At 24.9% G+C, this 11,457-nt stretch overlaps 2 protein-coding genes across 5 annotated transcripts; one reads left to right on the forward strand and one right to left on the reverse strand.

Moving 5' to 3' along the window:
• The first annotated feature begins 3,948 nt into the window (after window positions 1-3,948).
• Window positions 3,949-4,910, forward strand: LOC102673166 (selenoprotein F). Of its 3 annotated transcripts, none has more exons than XM_031512611.1 (4): window positions 3,949-3,992; window positions 4,231-4,349; window positions 4,427-4,548; window positions 4,625-4,910. In XM_031512611.1, exons 1-4 carry the CDS (start codon window positions 3,957-3,959, stop codon window positions 4,804-4,806), a joined length of 459 nt encoding a protein of 152 aa, XP_031368471.1. In that variant the 5' UTR covers window positions 3,949-3,956; the 3' UTR covers window positions 4,807-4,910. The 3 variants fall into 3 exon arrangements, with proteins under 3 accessions (XP_031368471.1, XP_006620224.1, XP_031368470.1); XM_006620161.2 differs by lacking the exon at window positions 3,949-3,992 and adding an exon at window positions 4,065-4,147; XM_031512610.1 differs by lacking the exon at window positions 3,949-3,992 and adding an exon at window positions 4,098-4,145 and having other exon boundaries at window positions 4,226-4,349.
• Window positions 4,911-6,307: 1,397 nt separating this feature from the next.
• Window positions 6,308-11,451, reverse strand: LOC102673303 (zinc finger protein on ecdysone puffs). 2 transcript variants are annotated; one of them, XM_006620163.2, is made up of 9 exons: window positions 11,188-11,451; window positions 10,911-11,054; window positions 9,796-10,025; window positions 8,890-9,187; window positions 8,665-8,823; window positions 8,365-8,605; window positions 8,084-8,281; window positions 7,823-8,007; window positions 6,308-7,410 (listed from the first exon to the last, which is right to left on the reverse strand). In XM_006620163.2, the coding sequence occupies exons 1-9, from the start codon at window positions 11,440-11,442 to the stop codon at window positions 6,934-6,936; spliced, it is 2,187 nt and encodes a 728-aa protein (XP_006620226.1). In that variant the 5' UTR covers window positions 11,443-11,451; the 3' UTR covers window positions 6,308-6,933. The 2 variants fall into 2 exon arrangements, with proteins under 2 accessions (XP_006620226.1, XP_006620225.1); XM_006620162.2 differs by having other exon boundaries at window positions 10,911-11,057.
• Between the last annotated feature and the right edge of the window lie 6 nt (window positions 11,452-11,457).

Consider the following 11,457-nt stretch of genomic DNA (forward strand, 5'->3'; position numbering starts at 1 on the left):
TTTTTTCTTATCAGATTAAAAAATAATTAAAAGAAAAAGAAAACGTCATATATATGTATACATATAATATATATTTATATCTACTTTCGTTACTAATTTCTTCGCGAGTTCTTTAACTTCTTCGATCGATCGTACCGCTCGATTAGTATTCATTTCATTAACTATTGAAAGTTGATTTTTGTCTCGATTAGAACACCGATTTATTTCAGAGCCAGGTTCCTGAATGTTCTCGTAATATTTTAATTCCTCTTCTTTATTTAAAAAGCCATGATTCGATTCGGCATTTTTATCTCTTTTTATACGTAATTTTGTATCTTGCGGCGGCAAAATAATCGAATTTTCTTTTTTTTCCACGAAACTTTTCCGTTTCTCGTTTCGCTTTTGCATCAACGCATTCGTATTTTCGTCTATTCCGGTATTTGAATCGTCATCGTTGTTTCTTGTTTCCTCTATTGGGTTTTTTCGCGCAATAGAGGAAATTGATGAAACATATTTCAACATATCGTCATTCATTTTATTCTTATCAGATGTTTTTAATTTTTCGTGTATTGGTAATTCAATATTTTTAAAAAAAGGATCGTTTTTGATATCTCTCCTATCGATCATGTTTTTCGATTTTACGAATCTATGATGAAAATTATTTTCATTACTTTTCTTATCTATCGCATTAATAGTTCTTTCTTTTTTCAATTTATCCTTGTTTTTCGCTTTATTCGTTTTTTTCTTACGAGACACTTTCGATCGGCTTATATCTTTCGAATGAACGTCTTTTATCGATCGTAGAAAATTGTTCGATCCTTCATGTTTCTTTCCCATATGTTTTTTCTTTTTCCGTTTTAACTTTGTTTTCGTTCCATCATGATTGTCTTTCTCTTTTCTTTTGATTCTTAGTAAATTTGTATTTACATCGTTAATTGAATCCGATGGATTTAAATTCTTATCAAGTATATTTGATTCGAGTATCGATCGTTTTTTCCCCTTAGATTTAGATTTTTCTTTTTCATTGATGGTTTCATTTTGAGAATCAAACGAGAGAGAATTTTTCTTTCTTAAATACTCTTTATCGTCCTTATCATCCACCTTTGCGTGATCGTTTCGTTTTTTCCTAACTAATTCAACCGCCAACATAGAATCTGATAAATTTTCAATTTCTGAATTTTCGTCGGACTGCCGATTCGTATTAAGCATATTATTCAAGGGTAATTTTTGCAACACTTTAATTTCTTTATCTACAAATTTTATATTTTTCTTTTCTAACGTGTTTACTTTACTTACATCGGATGATGACGAGCTGATAAAATTATTACTCTTGGATTTATCTTCATTATTTTCATACTCAGAAATCGCAGCGTTAAGATGTTTCGAACGATCTTCATTCTCCTTTCGATGTTCATTAATTCGAATATTAATTTCTCGTTTCGTATCGAACAACGTTGCGTCATCGTTTTTTTCAATTGATTCACGAATATCTTGAGGAAAAGAGTTAGCCAAATCTTTCAAATAATCTTGTCGATAATTAATAATTGGTTCCGATTTTGATTTGCTTCTTTTCACTCGTACGTGTGCTTTTAAAGAATCTGAATCATAGATATCATTCGTGAAAATAGGTGGCTCATCGTAATCTAATAACGTCTTCCTTTTCCCTCTTTCTTCTTTATTTTCCAATTTTTCCGTAGAATATTTTTCCCTATTAAAAATTGCGCATAATGTTCTTCGTTTCCATTTGTAACCAACCTGATACTTGGGATAGTTGTTATTCTCTTTCGTTGACTTTGACAATGCGTTATTGAATGATAATAATGTATCATTTGTATAATGATTAATCGTATCTTTCAAAGCACTTGGCATTAATAACCTCTTAGAATAAATTGGAATATTTTTTAATTTATTTTTCAATAATTTTTGCAATTTTTTTATATCGTTAATTGTACTTTTCGAATTATTACCATCAAATCGGTTCGTAATTAATAATGGATCATATATATACGTACCATTTAATAAAACGCTTATAAAGTCTTGCACAACATGCGTGAAACTTAGAAAAAAGTAATTAGAATTTTTTAATGATCCGCAATTTTGGGAATAATAATAATAATAATTATGGTAATGACATGTGGAAAATTCAGTATTAACAATATTATATTTTTTGGTTTTGATGACAGGAGCAATTAAAAGAAGGATGGTAAGAATCCAAATCCCTGTGTAAGTTGAAAATTTCAGCATTACATATGTTATTTCAAACTATTTATGTTATACTGTTCATTAAGAATCCATTTCTACTATTTTATTATTTTATAAGTTATTGTTCATAAGGACTTGTTAAAATAGTTGTTACTCCAAGTTTTTGGTTACTTCAAATTTTCTTACATTTGCGATTTAGCATCGATTGTATTTCGATGAATCGAGACGTAAATATTAAACGATATGATATTATTGAATATTATATTTATATTTTGAAAATTTGTTTCAAAATGTTATAAGTATGAAATTAAATTTTTTCTTTTCTTTTCAAATATCATGTTTTTTTAAATAATTTATATTATACACTCTATATTATATATTCTATATCTTTATATCATATTTTAAACATATTTGAAATTCGATTAAAATTCAATAAAATTCAATAAAATAAAAAACAATATTTCTTCATTAATTTGATTCAGTATTAACAAATATCCAAAAAAAGAGTTTTTTAAGTATTTCCTAGTAAGAAGAAAATATAGAATAGACATTTTAAGGAATTTCGTGTCTCATATTCTGAAATACCGACTTCGAAAAAGATCACATGTTTCTTACGCCATCTAACAATAATCTAATTATTTAAAATTAAATCTGTCAAAACATATAATGAAACATATAAGAAAAAAAAAGTCGTGCTTATACAGCTTTATAATTTTAAAAACTTAAATAAATAAATGTTATCTTAAAAAAAAATTTCCATATATGAAAAATAAAATTAAATAATAATCGTTTAAATCAAAATAAAATCATAGAATAAATTAATAGAGAAAGATTTAGTGGTTCAATTTACTATATTCTCTACATTTATTAATTTTTTTTAAATGAAATTATGTGGTTTTTAATGCATAAGTTAATATAATGTATTTCGATATTCTCAATAAAAAAATATAATTTATATATCAAAATATTATTAATTTAAAAGATAATTAAATATAAACATGTTCTAAATTAATAGTTTCTGATTATAAATATCTTATTTACAATATTTTATATATATATATATATATATATTGAAAATAATATGCTATATCTATTTATGTATTCAAACATATATGATTCTATATAAAAAAATTAAGTTGAAAATTAAGTTCTCATGTAATCTCTGTATACTGATCCATAAAAAAATAATTATAACGCATTACATTCTACTTAAAACTATTCAATTTTTATCATTTTTTAATATTTCCAAAAACAAGTGAAATATAATGTTATTTGATAGTATTCAATATAAAACAATAATAAGATAAAAATTACAATGAAAATGATAAGTTTGTAAACATAAAATATTTATATTTTATACTATATATAATATAGTATATATATATATATATATAATATATAAGATTATAAATATATGATATAAAATACATATATTACAACATATAAAAATTGGATCGAATAGATTTTTGTTAAAATTTTTAATAAATAGATTAGACAAAAAAAATAATAAAAATAATCGGATATTTCTTGAATTTTGAATTTTTATCATTTCTTTTTTCAAAATTATAATGTATCTTACTTTACATAAATCTACAAGATATTCTGTATATATTTATTTCATTTTTTATCTATAGTTTTATATTGAAATTTACTTTTAATTCAAACTATTTAAAAAAATTATAATTTTATTTTGAGCAAATGATATTGAAAATGATATCAAAATCGTAAAAACGATTCTTATACGTCTGAATGAATAGTATAAAGAATTCTACAGAATGTTAAATCTATTTTATACTTCGTCTATGCTTTTAGTATGTGTCCATATGATATATATAGAACCTATAATTGTTAATGTTAAATGTTCTCTTTTTACAATTACATATGATTCATTTTATATATTTCATATATAAAAAATAATATAATGAAGTTCTTAGAATTAATACATATATTTTCATTTATTTTAATGGTAATAAATAAAAATATTATTACTTAACCTATTAAATACAAATTATTATAAATTAAAAAAATAACATAATATTTTCTTTAAAGGTAAATATTGTATCAACAGAATTTTCAGCTGATGATTGTAAAAGTTTAGGCTTTAACAAAGCTAATTTACTTTGTTCAACTTGTGAGGAATTTAATAAACATAATTTAACAGAAATACTGTAAGTATATATAAATATACTTATATTAATTTTATATTTTATATCAAAAGAATAAAAATGATATATAAAAATTATAGAAATAATTGCAAAGAATGTTGTTTAAAAGATGATGATTATGATGCGTCTGGGTTAAAACGGTATCCACGTGCTGTTCTTGAAGTATGTACATGCAAATTTGGTGCATATCCTCAAATTCAAGGTAAATTTATTTTATATTATTTAAAAATAAAGAGATATTTATTACATACATTTATTCTGTTTTTTTTTTTTTATAGCTTTCATAAAGAGTAATAGACCTAATAAATATAAAAACTTACAAATAAAATATGTTAGAGGTTTAGATCCAATAATTAAATTATTTGATGCAGACAATAAAGTTGAAGATATTCTGGATATACATAAATGGGATACTGATTCCGTAGATGAGTTCTTAGCAACTCATCTTTCTATGGATTAACATCAATGTATTTAATGATATAATATATTAAATATTATTTTATTATAAATTTTAAATAAAATGTAATAATCATATAATATGTTTTTTTATAATTATATATAATTTATATATAATTCTAAAAATAAGCTTTTTGTTTATATTAATTACTTATATTCTTTCTTATTTTAAGAATTTTTTGATTCTATAATATAAAACATAATTTTATATAAATATTATTAAAATAATATAAACTAAAACATTTTTTTTTTAAATTATTTTATACTTATTATTTATTTATTTTATTTTATTTTATACTTTTTATACACTCAATTCAATAAATGTTAATTCAATGTTAGAATGAAAAATTATTTAAATAATATAAAAGTAGTGTTACTTTTTATTATTTAGATGCTAATAGACAATTATTATTTTGCACAATTCTTACTTAATAATAAGAATAATTAATGTAAAGAAATTACAATAAACATTACATATCATTTGTTATTAATATATTACATATATGGCTGATAAAGCTAACATTTTTCATGGACGTAAATTTTATTACAAATTAAATTAATTTATAACGATTATGATGTTCGTTATAATAATGGAATTGAAATTTTCAATATTTTATATGTTATATATCACAAAGGATATAGATCTATAATAAAATTCTTACTTATTATATAATTGTAAAGCAAATAAAATTATTGGTTTTTTATATCGATTATTATAAATCTTAATTGGCAAATATTTTATTATATTTAGACATAAACTAAATAAAATTTATATTATCTTAATTTTATTTATAATAAGATATTTTGGGATTTGCCAGTATATATACTAGGAATGAATCTTAAATCTCCATTTGATTGTTAATTAATTAATTATTAATTAATCATTTAAAAAATGATAAAGATGTTTTAACCACTTGCGCTGGGATAACGTGCTCCGTATATTTATTATGGTTATATATTTTAAAAGAGCACAAATTGTGTATCACTATTTCTGTTGAAACTATTATTCTATAATGAACGATACATTACATCTTTGTATATATATGCATATATTTCATTTATCACAAAAATTATTTAGTTTTCTTAAAATATATAATTAATTATAACCAAAATAGTAAAAATTATAAAAATAATTTTATTAATTTTTAAATAAAGAATTTAAGTAAAGAATATTTGCATCTATTATTTGCTTCAAAATAGAAAATAGTGAAACAAAAAGCAATAAATCATAGATAAGCAAAAAAATAGCGAATATAATAATATTGTTTTGCCATTTCGAAAAAAAAAAATATAGATCTAGTATGGATGATCAATAAAGATAATGAAAATAATATTATAACTTATTATACAAATTTATAAAATTTATATAGAAATAACATCTTGTGCAAAACTTTTTCAAATAAATATAGATTGAGATTACAACTGATATGTTTTTTGACAAATAAATCTGAAATATTTAGGATAAATTTGTAATATATAAAAAAAATAGAACGCATCATTGTATCTATTCTTGTAAGAATCTATTTATTTGATTATTCTGACGAATTCATTAATGTATCAGAAAATATATTTATTGTAGTCACACCTTTAAGACTTAATGGAAATATAATAGATTATTTAGACATGCTCATTGATGAATTAAATTCCAGCGCAAGAAATTAATCACTAAATATTAATAATATTTTTCCATACAGAATAGTCACAAGATAATCAATGTCAGTACATAAAAGCATATCTTTTTATTTCTTTTTTCTTTAGTTCTGAAATTTATTATATTGTTTAACAATCTGTGTGTACTGAAGTTCAATGTGATAATATATAATTAAGAAACTTCGAACAAGCTTGGGTAAATCAGTTATATATATTTTTTAATATTATAGCGTTAAATGTTTATAGCATAAATGATATATGAATAATGCTACTATATCCAATTTGTACATATAAAAAATTAGCCATAATCATTCAATTATGGTAGATTTTTTTCAGAAAATTTAACATCTTAAATCATGCAAACATTGACTGCTTAAGAGACTAAATAAACTAATGAAATCTAAGAGTAGATGCAGGACTAAGAAATATAATAATTATAGAATATACCCAAGCTTACTTTAATTTTAAAATAGAGATCATTTTATCGTCGAGCTCTTCGTGCTCGTGGAGTACCACGTCCACGTGCAAAACCTCGACCACGTGTTGACTTTATTTGTGGACTTTCTCTATCTAACTTTTGAATGGATTTTTCATGGTCAACATGTTCTTTTTCATCTCCGTCATCAATTAAATTACCTATTTCCGCTTCGTTATCATTATCGATATCAGCCCACATCTTATCAACTGGCGTTTTCTTTTCTTGAGTATTAATAATATTTTCTGAAGATTGTTCGTTGTTTTCAGCTTCATGAGCTTCTTCTTCTTCAGATTCTGCATCAGCTTCAAGTGGATCATATTTTTCATCTCCATCGGTCTTTTTTTGAGGATTTGCATTCTCAGTATTGTTTTCTTGCACTTCTTTCATTTCGATATTATTCTCATCTTCAGGATTAGCTATTTTACGACGTTTCCAGTTTCCATCGTATTCTTTATCATTTTCTTGAGCATTTTCAATAGTCTGCAAAAAAAAAAGAAAAAAAAAAAAAAAAAATTTTTTTTTTAATTTTTTTTAAAATAATTTTAAATTTTTTTTTATTAATTTTTTTTTCTTTTTTTTTTGCAGACTATTGAAAATGCCCAAGAAAAAGAAAAAAAAAAAAAAAAATTTTTTTTTTAATTTTTTTTAAAATAATTTTAAATTTTTTTTTATTAATTTTTTTTTCTTTTTTTTTTGCAGACTATTGAAAATGCCCAAGAAAAAGAAAAAAAAAAAAAAAAATTTTTTTTTTTTTTTTTCTTTTTCTTGGGCATTTTCAATAGTCTGCAAAAAAAAAAGAAAAAAAAAAAAAAAAAAAAATATTATCTCTTACATTTTTTTAATATAAATTATAAATTTATATTTATAAATTTTTTTACTTATTTAATTATACCTCAGATTTTTCTGTTGATTTCTGTTCTGTAGTTTCTATATTCGAAGTTAAGGTTTTTACTTCTTGTACGAAATTTCGATAATGAGTAATACTACGTAAATGAGCATTCATATCTTCAACTAAAAGCATAAATCTCCTACATTTTTCACAATAAAATCCTTGAACTTCTTTCACCATAGATTTTCCTAAGAAAAAATAAATATTGTAAATTAAAATTTAATAAAAAGTAAAGTAAAACAATTGATATATATGTTTAATTACCAATTGAAATTTGATTTTGTCGACAATATTTATAAGATGGAATTTTCAATTTCTTTTCGGCCAAATTCTCAACAATATCTGTAATATATTCTTGTTCTCCTGTAATATCTTCTTCTTTTTCATTTTTATTATCAGGACCAATATCTTTTTCTTCATCTTCAGCAGTACGTATTTCAGATTCTCCTTTTGCAAGTTTTTCTATACAAATGAAAACAATTAAAAATAAGGATAAAATAATTTTTTTCTGAAACTATATATTTTTAAATGATTTTTTTATCTACCTTTCTTTTTATTTTTCCGCTGTTCTTCACATTGTACAGCTTTTTTCATGTGTCCAGGAGTTAAACAATGCTCATCATATTCAATACGCGATGGGAATTCTTTTAAACATGGGAAACATCTTGGATGTAAAAATGTTTTTAATTGTTGATGTTTTTCACTCTTTCTATGAGTAGATAATGTTCCATAGAAGTTTAAATCACACATTGTACAATATTCACGTACATTAAGATCCACAGAAACCTAAACAAAGAAATAAAAATAAACAATAATATCAATTTATTATATTTATATGTATTTACCTTTTTCCCACGACGTTTCGAATTAGTCAAACTTAGTTCACGTTGTTCTTCTGCTACTCTTAATTCATGTCGCATCAAATCAACTTTTAATTTATATGATTCATCTAATTTTTCCATCATCAATTGATGTGCTCGTCCTCGTAAATGATTTTCGAAAGACTAAAAAAATAAAAGAACATTAATAAAGCTTAAGCTGATAATATATAATAAATACTAAGTACATACATATCCATCCCACATATGCTTATTACATATGTGACAGAACATATGACTCATTGGAACTTCCGCATAACGACTTTCAGCATGTCTAGCTTCTGACTTCTTCCCTGTCATTTTTGAATCCTTGTCAATTGTATTTGTTTCCCTTGCCGCTATTTCTTCTGCAGGCTTATCTGATTTTTGTTGTCCATCATCCTGAGATTTTTCTCTTGCTTCTTCAGTTTCAACACTTTGAACATCCTCAGTTTCCTTTTTTATATCCTTCCAATCAATTTTCTTGTCTTCTGATTCTTCGTTCTCTTCACTATTATACAAACAAACAAAATTTTTATTATAATAATAAGTGATAATTAAATTTAGTATATTTCTTTTAATGATATTAATTTCATATTTCTTTAATATGTGCTTTATTAAAAACACGCATGTACAAAATTATCAATATCAATAACTAGAAAGAAATTGGGCATGATATTAAGTTAAAAGAAGATAACTCACACTTCTAACAACTGTAAAAACATTTAATCAACCTATTATTATGAACAAATATTTGGATAATGTATATTGAAAGAAGAATACATGGGGAATATTTTACATGATTATGAAATTCTAATGTCATGAAACTATTATAGATAATCTAAATTTAAAGTTGAAATGTGAGTTGAGTTTAATCAACAATGAGGAGTGAACATATAATATGTAGACATATGTATATATATATATATATATATATGTATGTATGTATGTATATATACGTATGTATATATTTCTTTAAAAGACAAGAGAAAGGACACAATGCTAATTTTTTAGCAATTATACCATATGTACGTAACAAACATCGTACATACAGAAATAGGTGACAGAATGAGACTTACTGAAGTTTGAAGAAACTATTCACAATCACCAGGAGCTTACCTTGTTACAGCAGGTGCTTCTGTTTTTTCATTATCAGAGGTCTTAACGTCCTGCTGTTCCTTTTTGGCAGTCTGATTTTGTTTAGAGGCAGGAATTGGTTTAGAAGATTTATCGTTGTGATGTTGAGTTTGGTTTCCATTCATACGCTGATTGCCAGACTGGGGTGCACGAGATTGTTGTGCAGATGGACCACGTCGCCCACCAGGGCCATCACGGGGGCGATTGCCCATCTAGTCATGTAGGTCAAATGACCAAACCGTCATGAGAAGTATCTGATATAATTGCGATTCTTCTCAAATTGAATTTGGTTTTAGCAACCATTGGGATATTTGAGGGAGAAAAATATACTACTCAATTCGGAAGCAGGACGTATTTAGTGTTCCAATGAACATCAAAGGTCAGTATTTCCACAATCTAGTGGAAGGGAAAAGGAAAATAGTAGCAAATAGTTGAAGATGCATACAATCATCGCATCTTTTGTACAGGCAATGATCTTATTGATCATAAGATATGATATTTATAAAACACATACTTTTATCCTTTGAATGTAGCTCAATAAAGCTCAATGAAAAATAATCAACAAGAAGAAGAAGTTAAATCAATGAACAATGTAGCTTGTAATCAATATTTTCGAATATTGTTCTTCCATCAATTTTAGCTACAATGACGAATAGAAGACTTGAGTGGATTATAAATGAACCAAGTTAGAGGAGAAATATATCTATACTGAAATTTGTTACCCAAAATCACGGTTAACTTCCATTAAAAATGAGAAATTCTATTTTGAAATCACACGTCTTGTTATCGTGTTTTTTTAATGAATAACATTAAGATGGTAATTTTCTCCTATGAAAATTAATTTTGGCATAACTAGTAGTAAGAATTGCTTATACTTATTAACTGCACAGGGTAGCCACGTAGCATGTCATCCACTAACTGAAAGCCTCATTAATGAATCGATCAATGAATATAAAAAGGAGATTTTCAAACTTTCAAACTAAGGATTGGTGTTGTTGACGTATAAAAAAAAAAAAGTAGTGTGGACTAAAAATTGCCCTTATATTTTTCTTTTCAGTCAAAATGAACAGTATATCAAATAAATATTATATTCATACCTTATTATATGGTTGTGGTCGTTGATTCTTCATAGGATGTCTAACAGGACGATCATTAAAACGCCCTGAAGAAAAATTCTGTTGATTTGGAAAGTTAGGTCCTGGTCCAGAAAAGTTATTTCCAAGGCTAAGAAGTGATGGTACCTGCTATAAATTTTTATAAAATAAATATATGTGTACACACATACATATACGCACGCGCGCACACACATGTACAAACACAAATCATAAAAATGACAGATGATATAATATAATATAATGAATAAAATTTAATTACCTGAGGCTGTACTTCTTGTTGACTGCGAAGTAAATTTGTAAGGAGATTACTGGCTATTGCTAATTGTGCTTGCGGTGATGCTAAAGACAAATTATTATTAGGTGTTGGTAAAATTCCTCTGCCAGGCATCATTCCTCCTTCCCAGGGATTCATCCCACCACTTCCACCACCACCTCCACCACCTCCTCCACCACCACCACCCATTCCACCACCCATATTGCCACCCATACCTCCTCCACCACCACCACTTCCCATGTTACCAACCCGTCC

Source organism: Apis dorsata, unplaced genomic scaffold, assembly GCF_000469605.1.
Source record: "Apis dorsata unplaced genomic scaffold, Apis dorsata 1.3 scaffold_486, whole genome shotgun sequence".
In the NCBI taxonomy this organism is placed as follows: domain Eukaryota; kingdom Metazoa; phylum Arthropoda; class Insecta; order Hymenoptera; family Apidae; genus Apis; species Apis dorsata.

Bases quoted from the DNA above. Each gene is read 5' to 3' on its own strand.
- LOC102673166 (XM_031512610.1), top strand. From the start codon at position 4,103: ATGAAGTTCTTAGAATTAATACATATATTTTCATTTATTTTAA. The intron at 4,146-4,225 runs TGGTAATAAATA...TAATATTTTCTT, and splicing joins TATATTTTCATTTATTTTAA to TAAAGGTAAATATTGTATCA. The intron at 4,350-4,426 runs GTAAGTATATAT...TAAAAATTATAG, and splicing joins CATAATTTAACAGAAATACT to AAATAATTGCAAAGAATGTT.
- LOC102673303 (XM_006620162.2), bottom strand. From the start codon at position 11,442: ATGGGAAGTGGTGGTGGTGGAGGAGGTATGGGTGGCAATATGGGTGGT. The intron at 8,008-8,083 runs GTAATTAAACAT...ATTTTTTCTTAG, and splicing joins ACAAAATCAAATTTCAATTG to GAAAATCTATGGTGAAAGAA. The intron at 7,411-7,822 runs GTATAATTAAAT...TTTTTTTTGCAG, and splicing joins AATCAACAGAAAAATCTGAG to ACTATTGAAAATGCTCAAGA.